Raw genomic sequence first — 23897 nt, 5'->3', positions numbered from 1 at the left:
GATTATCTATCTATCTATCTATCTATCTATCTATCTATCTATCTATCTATCTATCTATCTATCTATCTATCTATCTATCTATCTATCTATCTATCTATCTATCGCTATCTCTCTCTCTCTCTCTCTCTCTCTCTCTCTCTCTATATATATATATATATATATATATATATATATATATATATATATATATATCATTTATTTTTTTATTTTTATTTTTTTTTTTCATGTGAACTCAAAGTAAAAGACCATCTGCACAGGTTGCCTCCTTATACCAATGAGGTGTTAGACCAGGTGTCTTCAATTGTCGTCCTCAGGGTCTACTATCTTGCATGTTTTTTGTTTTAAGTGTTTCCCTGCCTCCACACACCTGACTTAAATAAATGGATGATTAACAGGCCTCTGCAACCCCTGGTTGTTGCAGAGGAGATCCTGCAACACTTCAAACATACTGCTTCCTTGTGTGACATCTTGGCAAAATCAAAACAAATCAAGGAAGTCCTCAGGAAGGGAATTGTGGACCTCAACAAGTCTGGTACTGTCCCTGGGTCAAATTTCCAGATGTCGATAGGTTCCGTTTTAATCTGTTCAAACAATTATGTAGAAGAATAAACAGCATTACACGTGGCACAACACCTGTTGGTTTTAAGTTATTTAATATTTATTAAATAACCCTCGGGCTGTTATGTATTGTCCAGTGAATATCAGCCCAAACAGCTGACATTAGGACAATAGTTGAAAGTGTGATTCGAGCACTGGCATTCTTTTAACAGCAAATTCTGCACACATATGGAATAAACAAGTGACAACTTCTCTTCAAGTTCAAGAATTTATTAACAGAAATACAATTTACATCCAGAGAACACCACTATAGAATGCTCTTTATCTGAATTAACACTATATTTCAATCAACCAATCCTCTCTACTAGGCTAATGAAATTTAACTAAACTACTAAGCAAAATTAAGATAAAAAGAAGCTAAGGAACTATGTACACACAAAAGGACAACTAAAATAGTTGAAAACCATCATCAGAAGGAGTCAGTGAATCCTGGTTCACTGCAGATCTAAGTTAGAGAACCAAAGTTAGTCTATGTGAGATTTTATCTATGTTGTACTTCTGTTTGTATTTTAACTGGTGTGCCGTCTTGGCCAGGTCTCCCTCGAAAAAGAGATCTCAATCTCAAGGGACTTCCTGGTTAAATAAAGGTTAAAATAAAAATAATTAAAAAAAGTTAATCTTAAAGAATATGGAATGAGGTTAAATTAACTTAACTAATTTAGAACAACATTTGGTATGTTCAACCCATTCACAATGCAAATCTAAGTTATATAAAACGTTACTTGAGGAAATAAAAATTTAAAGAATGATTTGGTCAGTAAAAATCAATAATCTTCGGACACTTTTATTAATGGAATTGGTAACTTGGAAAGCTAGACGCTATTGTGGACGACGACCGGAAATTATGTCGGAGCGCGTCCTGGTCGTGTTTACATTAGTTCACCTAAGTTACATAAACAGCATTAAATTGACATCAATCTTCCTTATTAAGACTGATGCAATCAACTGGTTTCCTTATATAGGACATTTTTGACCAATCTGTATAATCTGACCCAATCTGTATAATATGATTGAACTTGACTTTGTAAAGTGCCTTGAGATGACATGTTTCATGATTTGGCGCTATATAAATAAAATTGAATTGAATTGAATTGAATTGAATTGAATTAATATTGTAATATTCAAACGATGGTGTAGTGAAACGAAACAAACATGTTTAAAATGAACCGTAGTTATGTTTACTCGATGGTAGCCGTAAGCTATTAAGAGGGGCTAACTAGCACTATGCTAGTGGACATTCGCCGCTAATTTAAAAAGACTTTTAAGCTATTTGGTTGTAATGAGAGGACCGGACAACACAAACATTAGTATTCCATCGGTGTATAAAACCCTTATGGAAATAAAGTTTGTAACTATAAATCACACCCAAACACATCAGCAAAGCTTTGTTACAAGAACACTAGCGGAAGCTATGCCTGTCAGCTTGGTCTTTACCATGGTCAAAACTTGAAACAAGACAGTAAAACACACAAATTTGACTTTCCCTGCCTAACTGTCTGTGTCTCTGTGTAAATTCAGTTGACTTTGGGCATCCAGTTGGAAGCAGTGGGAGCAGGGTGAAGCTGTTTTTGCTGAGCAACGTGTAGGCGGCTAGCTCAAAGAGGAAAACAGCCGTCATTTGGGGAACCGGGACTGGGTGAGGTGTACATGACTCCGTGGGTGTTTACTTGGGCTGTGGACATGGGCACCTCCTCACAGCCCTCCTGGCGTGGCTGCTTCTTGTGAGGTTTCCTGTGCAGGTTGCGGCAGGTGACTTCAGATCATTTTTCCTCTTAGCTTGGCCTAGCCACAGGAGACCGCTCCTCTTTGTCTCGACTCAGCATTCCTGCAACAGCTGAGAAAAGTTACAAACAGCCTGTTTCCATTGCAGTTGACTGCTTAAGTTCCAATGTTGGAAAAGGGCAGGGATGCACATAGCTTCAATTCTGCCTACATATGTGGCGAGTCTGCGAACCCCACGCAGCCGGCATGGGTGGCTTGTCTACCCAGTGTAGAGCCCCTCTCTCCTTGAGGGTCCACAGGCAAAGAGGAAGATGTGAGAAAAGGGGCTCAGCTTTGTTGCAGTGTTGGCACCCCCTGCTGTGATGGGCAGTCCCCCGGGGGCCTGTAAAAGTGTTACATGTCAGTGGCTTTAAAATGACAGTCTGATTTTTCCTCATGGCTTGATTGTACACCAATGGGATTGTCCAGGTATCATAAATATCAGGAAGAGGCAGATTCCATGTCCAAGAAATGGACACATTTCTTTTGGGAAATTTGGAAATCAACAGAAGGACAAAAACAAAAAACCCTCTGAAGATGCTACTGAAGCTAGTAGAAGAGTTTCACCATCTACGGGGAAATAACTCCTGTACCAACATGAGATGAAAAATCATTAAGAGGAGGAAGCTATTATTTCAAAAGCAACATAGAAGGTCACATTACAGTTTGGAAATGCAGTCAGGGACCAAACCTTCACATGACCTGCGGTTTGATAAAATTAAAACAAAGTGGGAGGGCTGTAAACAGCCATTATAACCGTGAAGTATTGGTTTGGTCGAATCACGTTCTTTGCAAGTGCCTGGAAATATTGAAGCAGCAACTCAAGCCATCAGCTAGGAAGTTACATCAGCTACACTGTAAAATGCAACAATCAGTTTAATTAAAAACTTCAAGTGAGCAGAACTCAGTTCTCATCAACTTGTTGCTTATTCTCATTTTAAATAAGTAGTGTAAACTTAAAACATTTAAGTTGAGTTCACACAAAAATAAAGTATTTGAAAGAGGTAGAGACTTGTCCAGATCAGTTTAGCCTCATTGGCTGATTTTCTTTTGGCCATGGGTGTGGTAGGTTACAGACTACAGAACTTCCAAAGAAGTTGAACACTGTAATCAGCTGATTGTTTGATGACTCATAAATACTTTGTCCAGATAAAGAGTTCAATAAGTCTTGTCAAATTACAATTGCAGAATTGCATGATTAACAACATGGAGACATAAGAAAACAAGAGAAGTAGGTTGGGATCCAGATGGCATCCTTCCTGCAAGCCAATGAGCTCTAAAGGCTGATTCCACACTATTAAGTCTACTCAAAAGGATTATGTTCATAGAGTTGTGCAAATTTGATGTGTACAATTTGCACATACTAAAATTTTTTAAGTTCACAAAACATTTTTTTTCGAGGCAACGAGTTTGCATACTTTTTTAAGTACAGTCAACTTAATGCATCTGGCTGTGTAAAACATTTACAAAGTGGCATTCTAAACAAACAAAAAATAATATTTTGGATACGCCATTACAAAGCCCAGGGGCCTCATGTATAAAAGAATGTGCAGCTTTCATACTAAAAGCTGGCACTAGCGAGACATTTTGAAACTTGCAGCACACAAAAAAAATTCATATATATTAAAACTGCACAATTTTTCTTTATACATCCTGATTTGTGGAAAATTTAGCACGGTTGCAGGAACTGCTTGGAACATCCAGTGCCCGTCTACAAATAAATATGCAAAGAAGTATAAATAGCTGGAAAAGAAGGAAAGCCAAAATATTTGACTAAAGTCCTAAAGTTTAAAAGACAATTCTACTAAATACCAAGAAAACGTTGGTAACCTCTGAATTTATATATTTTAAAAAACTTAAAGAATTCTATGTCATTAGTTTGGCATTTCTTTAATCCTACGTGACCTAAAACTGTAAGAATTTTGACTGATTTAATGTCAGACAGCAACAAAAAATTACTGTATTTATTTTTAATACAGTTTATGTAAATACCTAGTTTCAGCTGTCTGAGTTTTCTAAAATGAGGGAAAAAAAGCTAAAGTCAGCTCATGTGAACTCCAAAGCAGGGTAGTAACAACCCTGTAAAGGCTGACATGTGAAAGCGTATGCCGGCTTTATGGATCAACGGTGTGATGAAGCAATGACTGACACTTTGGCAGGAGGATTTCAGCTGAAAACAGACCAGAACCATTTCAGTGCAGCATGTCATTTCATGCATATCAGTCCTCCCTATTTACACACATTGAATGGGTTGCAATGAAGTGGACAAAGAAAGAATAAATCACTGGATTCCAGCCACGGGTGGATTCTTCAGTGATGCTTGAAAGCAAAACAGAAGAAATCTGAATAATGTCCCAGTAACATTTAGTACACTTTACATTTTTATTTATGTCATTGGACAGAACATATCATGCAAAAATGAGATTATTCAAGCACAGTCATGATGAAGATGACTTTTTCAGATTTATTAAAAGAACCTTGCAAAGGATGAGAGGACAGTATCTGTCAAAGTGTCCGTCTGAAAGAACCAGGAAGTCATATGTTATCTTTACTATGTCTTGGACAATCGGATCAACTTAGAAAGCTTAAGACACATTTGAAAAAGACTTCAGTCTGAACTTTTGCAGCTGGACGTGGAGTGTCAACCAATCAGAGAGACTCCACTATGTATGTGACGTAGTGGCGCATTTTCTGACGGGACGGAAGGACTATGAAAAGCCAGGAAGTCGACAATGGAGGACATACTCATCATCACTGTTTGCGCCCCTCCTATTATCTAGGATCAGTCGAGCTATCACTACATAGACCATCCATCCATCCATTTTCTGACCCGCTTAATCCCTCATGGGGTCGTGGGGGTTGCTGATGTCTATCTCCAGCGTTCACTGGGTGAGAGGCGGGGTTCACCCTGGACAGATCGCCAGTCTGTCGCAGGGCAACACAGAAATAAACAGGACAAACAACCATTCACACACACACTCACACCTAAGGACAATTTAGCAAAGCCAATTAACCTAACAGTCATGTTTTTGGACTGTGGGAGGAAGCGGAGAGAACCCACACAAGCACAGGGACCTTCTTGCTGCAAGGCAACACTGCTACCCACTGCGCCACTGTGCAGCCCCACTACATAGACATTACCTTTAATTTACCTTGCTAAATTAAATTATTTGAGGAAAATAAAAGGGCAGCTCCTCCCAGCACGTGTCAGACCAGTCTGTCCATACTTTGCTCAGAGCGTCAAAAACACTCTGGACAAGCGTCCAAGTTGTGCCGTTGGATGCTGTTTTTGACGCTCAAATCGAATTCGGTCTGAACGCAACATAATATTTGTTTGGCAGCATTTTCTGATTAGATTTCAACTTTATCAAAGCCAAGTGATGAGAACTGACTTCGCTATGAGAGGCCTTTTTTACTGAGGCCTGTATTAAGCATGTTGCGCCCCTTCCTATTTCGAGTCAATAGTCATAAAACCACAAAAATATTGTAAAATAGTTCTTGGTGCCTGATTCTAATTAGTCTCTTTCTGAGCGTATCTTGCTGCTGACGTCTAACATAGCATGCAGCTCCCCAGGCTCGTATCCCAGCAGGCCCTGCAGGTTACATACAAAGCGGTAGACGTAGCGCTTGCCGGCTGTCTTGCGGATGATGTTCTTGTCGTAGTAGTAGCGTAGGCCCCGACTAAGTTTCTCATAGTTCATCTTCGGTTTGTTTTTCCTCTTTCCCCAAAGCAGAGCTACCTGGAGAAAAAATACCCGTCTGAGTACTGGAGAAACGCCACAATCTGACACACAGGAATACAAATCTGTCCTTCAAAGGTCTGTACAAGAAAGTAATTAGAATGCAGTTACTTTTTTACAGGTTTTGATTATGTTCTGAACACCCTAGCAATGTTTCTATTTTTGCCTTTGCTTGTTTAGTAAATAATGACATGGAGGAATTTGTGGTGTGTCCTGATGTTAAATTTAAATAATTTTGAAAGCTGGAAAATGAAATCTAATTTTTACTTGAAAGAACTGAAATGACAGAAGGTAGACTATTTTTTTTTACCATAACTGAAGTAACAGCCCAGACCACAAGCTCTGGTTCTGAACATGTTTCTATGATGTGTGAAAGGAATAAATCCAGAAAAATGCATTGTGATCAGACTGTATTGCTGTAACAACGGTTGTCTCTTAGAAGACTTTCTTTTTTACTGATTGCATTTTATGAACAACTGAACCTGGTTTGACGACAGGGGCAAGTAAGGCAGTGCATCTCATACTGGTTCTGAATTACTTAACAGTCACAGATGTCAAGGAAAAATGCTACAGGGCAGGCTCGACTTTCAGCATCAGCTTTGATGGCAAAAAAAAAAACTTTTTCAAGCTGTTTAGAAGTTTTAGATGCACTTTCTTTTTTACTTATTTCTTTTTATGATCCACTTTGGTTGTATTTTATTATACTGATTTGAGTTGGAAAAAATTAGAATCAAACTGTATGGATTAGTTAATTATTTTTGGACTGACCTGCATCCTGTCTAACTGAACTACTTACTTGCAGATTGCATCAAGTCTTGACTCCTCCTGAAAGAGCGTAAAACCACAGTGGACAGTCTTCTGCATTGTCGATGGCTTTGCAGCAATCCCTCATACTGAACATGCATGAAGTGACAGTAGAGAGGAAAACTCTCCTTTAACAGGAAGGAAAACCTCCAGCAGAACCAGGCTTAGTGTTAATGGCCATCTACAGCATCCAACTGGGGGTTCTGCTGGAGGTTTTCCTCCTTGTTAAAGGGGTATTTTCCTCTCCACTGTCACTTCATGCATGCTCAGTATGAGGGATTGCTGTGAAGCCATCGACAATGCAGACGACTCTCCCTGTGGCTCTACGCTCTTTCACGAGGAGTGAATGCTGCTTGTCAAGACTTGATGCAACCTGCTGAGAATCGAATTGAATTCAAAATTAAGATTTCAACCAGCCTAATGATTTTCCAGTAATACCTACAGTATGTTCAAGTCTTTCTTGGAAAATATTGTGATCAACTGTTTCAAATGCAGCACCAAGCTCTAACAGGACAAGTACTGACACAAGTCCATTATGTGAGGCTATGAGAATATCATTAGTGACCTTCACCAGAGCTCTTCGGGTGCTACGATGAGCAAGTCATCTTGATCAAGACAGGGTTTCTTAAGTAAAGATTTAATAATAGTTACTTTAAAAGCCTGTGGTACATACTAAGGATATATTGATTCATTAATTCATACAGATTCACCCATAACTCACAGACAAAACAAGACATAATAGTTCCAGGTGTACAATGTCCTTATATAATTGGAGCCATTGAATGAAAGTCAGTAGGAGGCCTCCACCTCTGGCTACAATTTTCTTTATTGCCATCCGATCAGCCAGTCTGATTCTCTAAGTCTTATTTGTTAGAAATAGCCGTGAATCATCACTTAATAAATAAACAACCGGGTCCAGAGGGAGAAGAATTCCAGTGAGCAAGACAAGACAGCAGATAGCTTTGACCCAGGGGTCATGAACCTCCGGACATTCCCAAATAACTTGGCCGAAAGAGCCTGGACTCCCTAGGGGAACATCAATAAGTGTCTGGTGCACAGCCGATTTTGTACCAAACAACTGGTGTCAAAATATACTCTGGGACAAAACTTCATATGTCTATAGCGATGATTAGGATTTTTAGAGGCATTCTCAACATTATGTCACATTTTATCCCAGTCCGGTTAAGAGCCCTGAACAGCCAGATCTTCATCCTGGTCTTTCAGTGCTGAGGGGGAACTAATATTTTGGCCTGTCACTTTATTATAAACACATCAAACAGTCTCCCTGGACGCATCCTGTAACTGGTTACAAATTGGGTGATCATTCAACTCAAGACCCAGGGGACTCCGTATGCTCTACAATTAGACCTTACCCTGAAACAGAATTCCTTTCATATGTTTCAGTGACATTCACACCTGCACAGCTTAGTTGACGGGGGTGTGATTTTAATTGACAGTTATTAATTTATCTGATTGGATGAAGAATGACACAAAAAGTTCTGAATGGCCATGGGCTCAGAAAGCTGCACTCCAAAAAGAACCTTTAAGTAACCAGTTGGAGACAAGAATGAAGTTACATAACAGTCAAAAGTGTACATAGATACAAACACACACATTTGACTGGTGCCATTTACAAATATATATAAAAAATAACATTAAACCCAAAATGATGGATTGCTGAAAAAATCAAGTCATTTTGATCTTATGAAAAAACAGATGGGATACTTTTTTTTGTCATTTATATAGTGTCTACACTTTCTAGCGTCCCCTGTTGACAAGCTGCCAGTCACTAATGAGAAGCCTAAAAAAGCCAGATATTACAGTGCTGTTGATGCTGCTCCTCTCTCCCTTCACTGCCACCTTCAGTTCTGAAAGTTCACAACAAGCTCCTCTATTGAGGTGGCTCAGAAGTGTCTCCTCTTAGCAAGCTTATGATTGAAATGTTTTGTGAAAGGGTCTACTGAGGTTTTGCAACCCAAAACCACTTAGTAGGGCCCCACCTAAAAACAATCATTCAAACAATCACTACAGAGTTCATTGTGTGTCTATTTATGTGAAACTAAGTACATTGCTCAGACAATTCAAGGAGAGTTTGAGGCTATGTCTGAAAACATCTTTTGGGTCAGGACTAGTTAGCCGAAGTGGAAGTGCGTTGGCGGTCGCCATGATAGGTACTTCCCGAACTGTTCAGTGAGTAGAGCAGGAGGTAGGACAAGTAGCCTGTATGTTTCCTCCCATAGCTCCTTTGGCATAGGAACCTTGCGAGGTCCCTTACCGGCTCCAAGGAGCCATGAAGAATCCCACAATTTTTTATGTGAAGTGAGAACAGCTCACCTCACAGATATTAACAAAAATGTCCGGAGAGAAGAGCGAGTGGACTTGTAATTAGCAGTATTTACCTTTTCACTTAATACATGACTTGTTGGTCATCCATGTAGATCAGAGGTGTAACAGTGTAGCGGCAATGTTTTAAACCGAAGGCAGCAATGAAATCACCCGCTGTGATGTAATGAAACACAACTTATACAGTATATACATATGTATGTTAACCTTGAAAATTACTGTATTTTAATATCCTTAAATTTTACAAAAATTGATGGAGCACCTTATAATCCAGTGCACCTTATAAATGTTTAACGTTGTGCTCACTGACCAATTTTATGTGGTACAATGTGCTCAAAAGTCTGTTAAAATGTGTAACTATGACTCAATCGATATTTGGTGCGTTACATTCACTGTGTCTCTACCTGATCGGACCCCTGAGCTGTCTACAAGACTGCCTGACTGTAATGTCGAAACTAGAAATGCACTCATGTAAGGCATCCCTCACCCGGAGTACGCGCTAGCAACAAAAAACATAGTAAGTTAATTCAATATAAAACTTACATTTATATTGGCCTTATGTTAGAAACAGAGCAGTGTAGTCCAACTACTCTGTCCTCCCAACAGAGACGCATAACTCTCCCTCTCAGGAGAGAGCGGTGTTAAGGGGGAGACACAACGGACGCTCTGTAAAGCGCAGCAAAGTAGGATCCTACGCTTAGGTTAGCTTTTCATTTTAATCAGTCAATAAATGTACATTAGAAGCATTATATGTGTGTATTTACGCTATGCCTAAATTAGATTGGAGTTCTAATTCAGATGTGTATACGCTGCTGTTTGGCACAGAATAAATGGGAAAACATCCTGTGTCAAAGTTCACTTCCAGAAGTATCCCAAAATAAGAGATGTCGAAAATAAACCGCCATGGATGATGTAGTTGTGACAAGCTAACAAGCTAACAAACTAAAATGTGCGATTTCTAATCAGATATGGTCAAGACATGGACTTTTAGGAGATAAAGATATAGGACATATTACTTATAATTGAATACCTTACCCTAATATTACTGGTAATTTGTCTTTTTTTAATTACTCACCCATGACAAAAGTTCTTCTCTCCGCAGAATCATGCAGTGGTGGAGCGTTCTTTACAACGTCTGGTGTAAATTTACGCTTTAAAAACACGCCCGTAAACCACACCACTTACGTAACACAGCCAGTGTATTTCCTCCTTAAGGTGACCAGATTTGATTTCTCTAATGAAAACTGATGGATTTTGTTAAGCACATAATCTCTGCCTATAGGGGTTGGTTTGTTTTGGCTGAACTGCAACGCTGACGGGGCACGGAAGGTGCATTTGGCAAAGCTCTTATACGTCGGGACAGCAGCGCTAAACTTTTTTTACTCCACCATGTTACACTGAAATCGGGGACATTTCCGGGGACAGCTTTTGCTGGGGACATGTCATCCAAAACGGGTCTGTCCCTGGAAATCGGGGACATCTGGTCACCCTACCAGAGAGGTGGAGTGATATTACACACTTGGGAAGAATATGTAATCCGCTTTATAGTCTGGTGCGTTTTACATATGGACAAAGACACACATAGACACGTACATTCACGATGCGCCTTATAATCCGAAAAATACGATACACTCTGATTATTTGTTTACGCTGTACGTATCGTTTATTTTGCATATAGTATACACCATTTTCTGTTAAAAACAAAGACCTATTCATTAAATTGAAACAAACAAAATAAAACAAAATCATTGTCAGTTTGTCAACTCTGTTTAAGAAGACAATAACAAGCAATTGGACTTGTTAGTGTCAGAACTAGAAAGCAGGGACGTGCAGAGGGGGGGGCGGAGGGGGCTTGAGCACCTGCCCCTTTGCCCCTTGGTGCCCAAAGTGCCCTTTTGTCAGTTTTTTTTTTTTTTTTTTTTTTTTTTTTTTTTTTTTTTTTTTTTTTTTTTTTTTATGTGTGCGTGTTTGTTGGTGTGTGTGTGCATGGTGCATGTCCAAAAGAATAATAATTTAGATATACCGTGGCTGGTTCCATGATCCACATAACGTACCCTCACTCTGCCCTACTTTTCCTCTCGCAGCTCCCAGCTCCGCTGCCTCACGCTGGCCAGTCTGTCCTGCCCACTGAGCTATATTATACACTGGAGTGCTAATCACCGTCTGTTTGAACGAGTCGCTTTGAAGCCACCAGCCGCCATATTGGTACTCCCTATTTCCCCCCAGTAACTAGGGAATATGTGCGCTACAGCATCGAATAACGAGGATTTTCTCATGTTCAGGGGGGGCTTAAGACTTTTAAAATGTCAAATGCCATATACTTTTATGTTATGTTCTAAAAATATCAAGTACTGAGAAAGTCATGCGCTGAAATATTTTGCATTTTATTCATTTAAATAATATGTTTAACATTTATAAATATATAAATAACAATGTACAAAAACATATATTTACATATGTGTATACATATATATACATATATACATATACACATACTTATATATACATATATATATATATATATATTTAATATGAATAACATGTAAAATATTTCAGCACCTAATTTCCTAGTAGTTGATAGTGTTAGTACATCCACTGACTGTAGAATTACCTATGAAACGTTTTCACACAGCCAGAAAACTGCTTGTTGTTGCAACCAAATCCTATGGGATTCTGTGAGAGTAGGGAGTAGCAAGATGGCGGCCAGTGACTTCAGTTTTTCGGCAAAATCAGCACTCCAGTGTATTATAGCCTCCTGAGACCCAGCAATACATTTTTGTCCTCTGTGGAGGACATAGGTTTTTTGTTCATAACTCTGAAACCATACATGCCACTGTGTTAAATCCTGTTGGCCCTTAGAGAGGACATCCTGGGCTTTCCAATGATATGACATGTGTGGGGGTGGGGCTTTTCTAAAATTTTCTTCCTGATTCTTCAAAATGGCTGCCATCCCTGTGAGCACATTTTATCGAAAGAAGAAAGGTAAGTATATTATTTTCTAATTATGAACTTTGTGAGTTTAATATTCAGATTGCATCTAGTAAATGAACATCTAAGGAATAGTTAGGTGAATTTTCAGAGCAGTTTAATTATTTGTTGGCATAAAACATTACCTGTTTATGTGTGTCCTCCATAGAGGACATCAGGATTTGCTTTTTATTTTTTAACCTGTTTTAATACAAGTCAGCTCACTGACTGAGGCAGAGAAAAGCCTAAACAGGATTACTGATGGAGACTCAGACATAGATTTGTCAGATGAGGAGGACCAAGAGGGACAGATTGACTGTGATTTTGAGGTCGGGAGTTCAGAGGATGAGGCATCAAGTGAGGAAGAGGAGAGTGAAGTTGAGGATGCAAGGGGCCCGTCGCCCACTTTGGACCAAAACTAACACGTAGGCTTCTGAGACAAGAGTAGATAAGCTTAGACAGATAAGAGTATTTTTTGGATGAACTATCACTTTTAGAGGACATAATTATTTAACGTATTTGTCTGTCTCTTGATTCCTGCCTGTGCTGGAAGACTCCGGAGAGGTTGTCTGTACTGCCCCAAACCGTGTAGACTGGCCACCATCAAAATACTTTGAGCAGTACATTGACAACAAAGTTTTTGAAGACATGTCCTTTTGAACAAACCAGAGACAGATTCAGGTGTCAGGCTCAAGTCTGAATACAACACCTGAGGAGATTAAGACCTTCTTTGGAGTCTCGGTGTACATGGCATGCCTTGGTTACCCAAAAATCAAAATGTATTGGGCCAAAAAAACAAGAGTGCCAATAGTTGCTGTCCAGTAGCTGTCCATTTGCCACAGATGATGGACAATCCTACTACTTCCAGGTGCAGAGCAGAAGGGTGCACTGGAAAAACCTACATAAATTGCATCAAATGCAACATGTACCTCTACATCTCAAAGAAGAAGAACTGCTTTATGGACTACCACAAACCAACACAGAACTAACACACCTGATTAAACTACACTAATCAGCTGGCTTTTGATAAGTTGAATGAGGTGCCTGGAAATCTGAATCACTGGCTTAAATGATGTGGCCTTTTGAAATTTACAGCACCAAAGATTGTCAGAGTTCAGAGGTAAATGTATGCCTCGAAATGTGTTCATATTTGCCACAAGGGAGTCCCGATGTCCTCTCCAAAGGACATACTCTAAAAAATAAATAAAAACATGTTTTGAAATTTTTTCAATTGTAGTGATGTTTTTTTACTCCAAAGAGTCATGTACTGTAAAAAAAAAAGAAATTCAAAAACTTTTTTTTCTCTGGGTCTCAGGAGGATATAGCTCAGTGGTCCTGCCCCTTTAAATCTGCAGCACACTTGACTGTGCTCTGTGCTGTTTAACTCCACTGTCATTGGTTATACTGCTTTAAATCCCGCCTTCCCTCTTTCTGATTGGCTGTTTTCTAGTCTGTCTGTGTGCATGCTTGCTTGGAGCGGAGATTTCAGTTTTGAGTCATACAGGAATACTGTGGTTACCACAATTAATACTAGGCTACGGAACTAGTCCCAGTTAAGAAACTAATTATCTGCAGTAAAATAGGTGAAAGCTGCTGAGTGCAGTTCTGTAAAGAAGTAGGCGAGAGAGTTTTGATTTATGGAACTTGAGAAATGTAAGTAACCAACGTTAGCATCTCAAAATAGCATCTAATTCTGAAGTATAATGCATTTATCAACAGAAACCTAATCTGTTTTATAAAACTAAATATTTTGTGCCAGGCTGGAGTTCTGAAGCCGGCTGGAAAGATGGAAAAGCAAAGACTGTAGACTATTAAAAATTCTGATTCTTAGCCACAGCTGCCTGAAAAAGAAAAGGTGAGGGTTTCCCTTTTACCAATATTTCGTTGCTATTATTGTTTAATTTTTTTGTTGACCCTCTGATGCAGTTCAGGTATAAATAGCAGGTGATATTTCTTTTATATGATATACAACACAACAACACTATATGCTGCCTAAACAACTGCTATATTTTGTTTAGACTTTTACTTATTTATAATAGCGTAATTAGGATTTCACAAAATGATAGTGCTATTTATTTCACTATTTCTACTTCTAGAATTAGAATTACCTCAAATACAACCGAGGAACACTATTTACATTGCTTTTATTGTACAAAGATTTCCACATTGTCTATTAGTAAATTAGTGCAAACCAGGGGCGGAGCTAGACATTCTTATCATCAGGGACTTAATCCATAAAATATTACTTCATTACGAGGGTAATTTGGTACACCAAAAAAGTAAAAAGTATTTAATCTGTTGATATGGTCGTAAAATTAATTTAATATAGGCCTTAACATATCTTAAAGTTTTATCTGCTGTTCTTTATTAGTCTTACTAGTATATACCAATAGTATGTGGTTCTCATTTGAGTGATGAAATGGACAACCACTCATGAAACAATTCAGTTTTGGTGTCACCAATCTTACTTAAAGTACAGTATTGGGTCCTCCATGCTCCTTATGTATTAAGATTTGCTGCACATTTAAACATCGACAACTCACTATTGTTAGGGAAATAATTTAATTGTCTGAGAAGATGTAGGTAAGGAGAAGCTGTTATCTACTCTTCAGATATATGATGTAAGAAATGTGTTTGGAATGTTGCAGATGGTAAAAATTGATAGGTCTCTGTTGCTGGTAAGTTCAATTGCAAACTTTTTCAAAGTGGGAAAAAAGTCTCAATTCAACGTTCATCAGAACGGGCGCTGCTTTATAATTTATAATGATAATAGAACTTTATTGATCTCACAATGGAGAAATTCACTTCTGCATCTTTACCCATCCCCTTGGTGAGCAGTGGGCTGCCACTGTGCGGCGCCAGGGGAGCAATCGGGGTTAAGTGTCTTGCTCAGGGACCCAGAATGGTAGTCTGTGGGAGTTGAACTCAGAACCTCTGGGACCCAAGATCAATGCTCTAACCACTAGGCCACCAGATTAACAAAAAGCATCTAGTGTGTGTCGTGCTTATAAAATTTGTATAAATGTAGTAAGAAATACTGCTTTTCTCTTTAGACAGAAGAAACGCGTCCTGACGCTCAAGTCAAGCATAAAGAAATAGGAGCATGCATACTGCGTAGGACCAATGATGTCAGAGCAATGAAGTGTCCCTAGGGTTAAAGTTCAAATCAAACCTACGCCCTTGATTCCATGTTACATTCTTTATAGTATGGGTTGGTACATTTCAGCCGGATGTATAGCAAGGTATGTTTCTGTATCGTGTTTTAAATCCGTGCCCCATGTGCCCTCTTTTAACTTTGAGCACCTGCCCCTCCAACGGTCTCTGCACGTCCCTGCTAGAAAGTCTGTATAAGTTTGCGCGCCTTCATATGTTTTGGTTTGTGTAATGGAGAGCTTCAGTCATTCGTTAGATATGTCTAACTCGCGTGATTTGTAGTTCAAATGGCTGTAGGCCTGGATTTGACTCACATCTTCCAGAGGATGCCCATTTCCGGCGCATTATGAAGTATGAGTTAAAGGCTGTCTGAAATCAGCTTTTGTTTTAGTTGAGTTTCCATTTTATATTTAGTCACCTTGCTGTTAATGTTGAAATGAAAACGATGGACATTTTAGTAGAATCAACAATTATGTACCTCATCAGGGTCTGTTAGCTTGAATTCCCACCCATCTCCAGTCCAGCTGATGCACGACTGACAGCTGCGATCTGTCAGAAGCTCCAGAAGAAACTGCCACAGCTGGATGGGACCACTGCCTGTGGAAAGAGGGTTGAGAAGAGGGGCACCTTGTTCATGAATCTAGATTTTATATAAGTGCAGAAAGACAAGATGTTCTTTTACCATAACTGTACTAACCAGTGTAACCAGCTAAAATGGCTGCTGGTATCACAGCTTTGCCCACATCTGTTTTGCTGCCCACATAGTCTTTGAAGTTCCTATGTTTCTGCTGTAACACGAAGGCATCATCGGGCACACAATCCTCTATTGGGGGCTCTAATTGGTTCTGTGGAGGAGTCCATGCCAGAAAGCTGACAGTGGCAGAGTTTCTACTGGGAGTAGTGCTCCCTCCTGAGTGTGTTTCTGCAGTAAAATCACAAGACACACCAAGAGTAAGAATTAACAGTTTTATAACATATAGGGGTTCATTAAAGAATAAAAACATAAACATGTAATTTAGTTCATTTAAAATATTGTTGATATTTCACTTATATGAAAAACATCTGTCAAAGCACCTAACTTTCAAACTGAAACAGGATTACTATGGGGCTTTGCAAATGTTTACATCCCTCTAGGATGTTTTTCACATTTTGTTACATTACAACCACAAAGTGCATCATTATTAAAAGAAAGGAAAATAGTTCAAGCTTTGGATAGAGACTGTCACATGAATTTGCTTAGATCTGAAGCATTTCAATGGAATGCCTGTATGTTTAAGAAATGTTCTGGTTTTGGTCATACCCAATTTCCTAACATCATTGTTAAGCTTCACTGTTTTGCTGAACAAAAACATCCCCACAATGCAATTAAAAAAATTAATGGAGTGGTCTGTTTTTGGCAAACCTGTATAACTATCATGGTAAATGGTTTGTACTTGTATAGCGCTTTAACTAGTCTTGATGACCTCTAAAGCACTTCACACTACAGTTTAGTCATTCACCCATTCACACCCTGATGGTGGTGAGCTATGTTAGTAGCTACAGCTGCCCTGGGGCAGACTGACAGAGGCGAGGCTGCTATGCACCGGCGCTACCAGGCCCTCTGACCACCGCCAGTAGGGAGGTGTGTGAAGGACACAGAGACAGTCAGTGCAGGGGATCGAACCAGCAACTTGCCAATTGCAAGACGAACTCCCTAACCTCTGTGCCATGTCGCCCCATAGAAGTGTAAGATCATGGAAAAGTAAGATGATTGCTTGACTAAACTGATAGGTTTGAAACTGCAAAGATTCAGGGCTTGTACTGGAAGGTGGGAGGAGTATCAGTATAAGAAAGATATGAATTTCAGTTTGAGGTGTCGTTTTTCTGCATGTTGAGGAAATAAACATCTTAAATTGCATCAAATTCTGCTTTTGCCTTTTTGAACCAGTGTGAAAGATATAATCAAGCCAAATAAATATGATTGTCAGACATGCAACCACAAAGAAGTTCCTTTACTTCAAACTGAACAGTTTCTGCAACCACAAATTTTAATAAAAAAATATGTTGCCCTTGCTGTAATGACAACAGTTAAATAATACTGAACTATCAATTTATAAATAAGGAATTTTTTTACCTCCATTGCCATGTATTTCTGGTAACAGAAGAGCAGCACCGATGGTCCTTCTGGGATCTTCTGTTTTCACCAGAGTGTATCCTTCATGTTGAGCAGACACCGACTCCAGAGTGTGGAGGTGTGTGTTTTCAGCTGCATGATAGTGAATTTGGGAATTCTGTTTATCAGAATGATCCTTTATGTAGTCTGAGTAGTTCTCTGAGGGGGAAAAACATGGAAGTATAATGCTGGTTCATGTAAGGTAACATGTCACAGCCTCAGCTTCTATTAGCAGAAAAAAGAAACAGGAATAACCTTTGTAGAGCTACCTCTGTGAGTTTGAAGCTGGAAGTAGCATGGCCCTTTGCAACTGGTTAATGCAGTGCTGCAATTGTCTTCGTTCTCTGGGGAATTTATTTTACAAACAATAAAAGAATTAATCAGAGGCTGTACTGTGGTCTTAACAGTCTGATGCCAGAACCCTTTAACACATTTTTTAAAAAATCCTATTTGGGGTTGTTCAATACAAACAAATACATATTTTTTAAAAATCAGAAAAATCCATAGAAAATTGCCTTCACCAGTTTTGGAGATGAACCAACTTTCAACTGTGTCTTGGAGAAAATCTAAAACATCTTCACAAAAAACATTAAATAGCCTAGTGAGCCTTTAATTGCATACAAAATAGAAAGGATTCCTGGGTCAATGTATGCTTCTGAGCTTTTTGTGTCTCTGCTCTGTCTTCTTTAAACCCCTGTCGGTCAAGGCAGATGACCGTTCACACTGAGCCTGGTTCTGGTACTGCTGTAAGTTTTCCTCCTTTTTTAAAGGGGGTTTTCCTCTCCACTGTTGCTTCATGCATGCTCAGTATGAGGAATTGCAAAATCATCAACAATGCAGACGACTCTTCCTGTAGCTCTTTCATTAAGGATGCTGCTTGTTAAGACTTGATGCAATCTGCTGGGTTTCCTTAGATAGGAAACTTTTAACCAAATTGTATGATTTGATTTAATTTGACTTTGTAACGTGCCTTGAGATTACATGTTTTGTGAATTGGTGCTATATAAATAAAATTTAATTGAATTTAAATACATTTAATTGAATACATTATAGAGCATCATTACACATTGAGTAGAAATTCCCAAGCCTTTATTTATTTTAAAATTAAAGATTATAATGAGAACTCAAAATTCGACATCAGACACGCGTAACATCAACTTCTAATGAAGTTACACTTTGTGAAGCCTGTGATAAAGTCGCTATAAACCAGTGGTTGGAAACACAGCTAATTCATATTTTCTTTTTTTCCTTTTATCTTTTGTTAGATGTGTCTGTATTTGGAGAGAGGGAGGTCATTGTGATGGCAGATGTGTAAAGAACAGGACAGAAATGTGTGTTCACTGTAGAAAATGTCATTGCAGTATTTTGCATTATATCCGAGTTGTATTTATTAAGATCATGCAGCCCTGGTCATGAACAAATGGGTGTGTCTGAACTTTTAGTTGAAAACTATGTTTACCTCCCCTCATAGTCTCCAAGTGCTCCCATAGGATCTCTCCTGCAGTGCAGTCAGACATCATACCCAGGAAAGTCTCCCTGTCCAGCCCACACAGCTCACTGCCCTGCAAACCCCGCAAATCTGAGCCCAGGCAGTGGAGACCAAACTCAGCCTGGCACCAGTCCAGCCAGTGGTTCACCTCCCATTCTGACCACAAGATTGGATCTAGACACATAGACCAATTGAATGCATTATTCAGATGTCTTAATATAGATCAAATTACAAATAGAAAAATCCAGATAAAAACAAAGAGGAAGTTGTACCCTGTGGAAATTGATGATTTATGATCTCCTGAGCAAAGCCAGAAAAACTGGCATTTACTGCCTGGCTCAGGATCTCCTTACTGGTTGGAGTGAGAGGAGGGACCTCCAGGGAATCTAGATTTGTTAATTGCAGGGGGGAAAACAGTTTAAAAAAGTTAATGCAATTAATTGCACAGTGGATTGTAAACATGTATGCCATCTGAATGCCATTGGATGTGATATTTAAATGAGTAAATATCACATGCTCAAATGAAAGAAAATGCAGTGCAGAATGATCTATGCGCTACATAGGTGTCTGACCCGTGGCACGAGACACCATGAAGTAATGAGTGCAGTACAGTTAGTGAGGGTGGTAAATACGATTAAACAGCGCTGGATAACGTTAAGAGGAAATGCTTTCTGAGGTTAAAATTTGTAGAGAAATATTGGCACAGAGCTCCAACATTGAAAGCCTAATATCCGTGGTGACATGATAAGAAAACAAAGAGCTAAAATGTGATTAGACACTGACAGAGTTGCCATGCCAGCATAGTATTTGTTGTTTTCAACTTTTTCAGCATTTTGGGTAATTATATGGCAGTCAGACTGGATGGAGAGGTATGTTAAGAAAAATACATGGATGGAAGGATGGAAACGTTGAGTCACATTTCTAATAAAATGTGATGCCTGTAGTGACTGTATCAGTATTACATAATTAAACTTTCCCTACATAGTTGGATTATTTAGAAATAATTATTTAGAAACGGATGAAGTGGAAAGCTGCTGGTTTACTTGTAATAAAACATTTTAAATGCAACTGATTCTGGTTCTGTAAGGTTGGATGAAACACTGAATGAAAACAAAACCACACCTTTCCAGTTTCCTCTAAGTCAAAGTTGAAATTGCAGCACATAAGAATTGTATGTCTATTTAGTCAAGAAACAAACTTTTTTAATTGAATTTGAGCTCCTAATTAATAAAGATTGTGATTAATTAATTGCAACGCCTGCAATAAATTAAATGATTATCACATTCCACTACAAATAGATACATTTTTATCCACTGACTCAAACTTTAAACAATTTCACTGTCCGTTTATCTTCTATACAATGCACATGGAAATGGAGCTGATAAAATATTAAACATAACTATTTTATCTATAAGGTTTCAGAATTAAGTCAGAACATACTAGAAAACTCTGAATTGAGAAATTAACATGTTATTCTCTTAAATTGGTTAATACAAGCTTATTCAGTTTTACAACATCAGTGAAGTGAATGCATTAAAGTCCTTAATGAAATGGTTTTGATTAGAGCATGCAAAGCAGTTATACACATTTGTCTTTCATTTAATTATCTTTCTATGAAAAATGACAACAGTGTAACACTGCAGTGCACATGTTATATGATTCATTATTTGATATTTGTTGATAAACATAATTCTAAAGGTGCTATGGCAGAGGATTTAACTAGTAAAAGTTATACTGATACATTTTAACAATACAGTGTATAATTATAAAGGGTATATTTTTTATACCTGTATATTTTAGTATCAATAATGTTGATCCTCTGAATAACTTGTTATGGAGTTAAATCAGCTGTTTGTGACCCATAGCTGTTATGCTCAATACCTAATAGATAATACATCTGTGAAATTCATCGCAAATTAAATCTCCTGTGCTTTAAATAGAAAAAAAAATAGCATTTGAACAGATAGAGGCGTCTTACCATAAACATGGCAGTCCATTTCCATGGGGATCAGGTGGAGTGTATACAGGAGATCATGCAGGGTGGAATGAGCCTTTAATATGAGAGCTTGGTCTGAAGGTGGGGACAAGCTGTGATGGACAATTGTCAGTCATGCACATGTGGGTAGGACTAAAGAGAAAGATTTAAAGCAAAGTAACACAAAAAACAAGGAGAGAACGTGATCTGATTTCATGATTTATTTTGCCCATATTTTCTGCAATATTATGAAGGGATAATGTTATATATTATCAACAATCTCATCTTGAGAGAAAGTATACGTTGTTTTCCTAATTGTTAGAAATTAGCATTTTTAAGTCAAGCTTATGCCATACAGACCTCAATGGAAAAAGATAGACCACAGATGTTGCTTTTTAAATCTTATCCCAAACAAACAATTTAAGAATATCTTTAAGGAATTTGTTTCTTTAATTGGCATCATCCTTCCTGGTGATATAATTTTACCCTTAGTAAATCCAAGAGACACTGCAAATCCTAGACCTAGATCTCATCTGTCCTATATTTAAAAAGTTTTTCAAATAAATCACATTTGTCAAACTCGAATTACCAGGGGCTGGTGTTCTGCAGCTGTTAGATGTCTCTGTGTCAACACACCTATATTAAATACATAAATCACTAACAGGACTATGCAGGACAAGAGTTAACAAGGAGGTAATTCGGGTATTTGTTACAGATATGTTGGACTTGGGTCTAATCCAAAAGTTGCAGTACACCAGCCCTTGAGGACTAGAGTTTCATAACCCTAAATTAAGCAGTTGCTCATTAGCTGTGTGAGTTATTTCATCAAATTAACTTGAGGACTTCCAGGTGGGCTTTCAAGCTAAACCCAGGACCGTAACAGTTTCAGTGAAAGTCACTAATGATATTTGTATAGCCTCAGTTGATGGACTACCTCTGTAACTGTCCTGTCCCTAAAATCTATTTTATCCTTAAATCCACATTGTAAAGAGTTTAAAAGGCAGTTTACTTTTGATAAATGTATGTTTGAGAAAGTATATGTATTGTAAAGGTTCGATTTCTGTTTGTCTTGCAAAGTAAGTGTCTTCAGATTATATTGAGAATTGGCACTGTGTGACGGGAAAGATAGTGTTAAGGCATTAAGATCGTACCATCTTTCCTAATCCTTACTTTGGTTTAGGTTTGGGCTTTAGATAGAAGACTAACTTGAAATGCATCAAATTGAAACAATGAACACTTACTTTGATGAAATCATAGTTAATTTTACAACAGTGTGTTCAGCAGTGTTAAACTGTGTCTTAACTCTGTCAAATGGACCAAAGTGCTGTATAATAACATTAACCAAAACAAATCTGATACAAAATGTATTAAAGAAAAATAAGTACATTCAAAACAATTGCCAGTAAGAAATATTAAATAACAGTGAGCAGAATGTCAGTGGAAGCACATCTGATGGCCGTCTAAGGCAGGGGCCTGCAACCTTTACAGCCTAAAGAGCCACTTTTCCTACAGTCCACTTGAATTAAAGTCGTTCAGAGCCGTTGCCTGGCCTTTTCAAAAAAGACAAGTTATAATTTTTGATAAAGATCTACTGTAGGAAATATGTTGTCATCATTAAAGAAACGCCCTTTTATGTGTATTTTGAGGTTTAAAAAAAGAGGAAGGACGGGATGTTATTTGTGGATATAGATGTAAAACAAATCATAGTTTCCAACATAATGAAAAAGTATTGATTTGAAATTTAAAAAACTGCATTTATTATCATTATTACATTTAAATACCATAATAAAAATATAATTTGTAGCCAAAGTTATTAAGAGCCACTGTGGAAGGTCCAAAGAGCCACCGGTTGCAGACCCCTGGTCTAAGCCATGAGCATTAGACAGCATCACCTCTACTTGTCTGTTTTGTTAGTGTGTGATCAAAGAGAGTATGATTGGTACATCTGGGTGATCCTGGGTTGGTTACTTCTCCCTTGCTCCACTGTTCCTGACCAGCGGATTCTGCATTAAGGTGACACCGTTTCTGCCGTTTTGATGTCCAATCATAAGGCCAAGCTTAAACAGAACCCACAGGACTCATTGTCAGTGCCTGATTGTTAATTGTGGTGTGGTAAACAAGCCACGTGTGTGTGCAAATGAAGAAGTATTTCCCTGTTTCATCGGCACTGTAAATCGAAAGAAATCCAGATATTTCAACAGTAATTCCTGAAATCCATCAATCTCTGCCTTGGGATTAACAGATGGTAATATAGTGATTGATAGACATGCAATTTGAGTGAAAATCTCCTATACTGATGGCAAATTGGCTCATATTTTATTTGGTAGACCAAGATAACTGTCATTTAACAATCATAAATTAAAAAAGATTATTAAATACTTATCAAGCTAATCAGACTACACACTGTAAATCTGAGTCAAAAAAGATCAGATATGGATCTGATTAACTTTAAACTGACTTAAAAAAAAAGTAAATGAGTAAATTAAAGTGCCTTTTATTATAATAAAATGTCCTCTTTACAATATTTTGACAGTATATTTTCCTAACCATATATTCAGCATTGCGTTCTATTCTATTCTCTTCATGGAAGTCCAATGAGTATGATGGCAAAATAAAGTCCAGATTTTCCAAAACTAAAATCTTAAAAAAATTGCAAATTTGAATTCATCGATTGAATTGATTTATCACCCAGTCCTAATTCAGACTAGATACATTTTGGTTCATGTATGGTTAATTTTGTGTCCATTGGCACAAAAAAGAAATTCACATTCTGTAAAATGACCTGGGTCCGATTTGCTGGGGGGAATGGGGGGGATTACCCCCCTCTGTTTGTGACGCCCCCCGGTCATTCATGTTTTATCCCTGTGTGTGTGTGTGTGTGTGTGTGTGTGTGTG

The 23897-nt window shown here is 38.2% G+C and overlaps 1 protein-coding gene across 1 annotated transcript; it reads right to left on the bottom strand.

The window, feature by feature from the left end:
- Positions 1-1979: 1979 nt before the first annotated feature.
- On the bottom strand, positions 1980-22775 carry LOC105916201 (protein c-ets-2-A-like). Its single transcript, XM_036146987.1, has 9 exons — positions 21006-22775; positions 19300-19413; positions 18998-19201; positions 17808-17882; positions 17500-17697; positions 16084-16308; positions 15865-15983; positions 5988-6119; positions 1980-2722 (listed from the first exon to the last, which is right to left on the bottom strand). Exons 1-9 carry the CDS (start codon positions 21028-21030, stop codon positions 2600-2602), a joined length of 1215 nt encoding a protein of 404 aa, XP_036002880.1. The 5' UTR covers positions 21031-22775; the 3' UTR covers positions 1980-2599.
- Positions 22776-23897: the final 1122 nt, after the last annotated feature.

The sequence above is a fragment of the Fundulus heteroclitus genome, chromosome 14 (assembly GCF_011125445.2).
Source record: "Fundulus heteroclitus isolate FHET01 chromosome 14, MU-UCD_Fhet_4.1, whole genome shotgun sequence".
Lineage (NCBI taxonomy): Eukaryota > Metazoa > Chordata > Actinopteri > Cyprinodontiformes > Fundulidae > Fundulus > Fundulus heteroclitus.
This window is presented reverse-complemented; position numbering and strand designations above follow the sequence as displayed.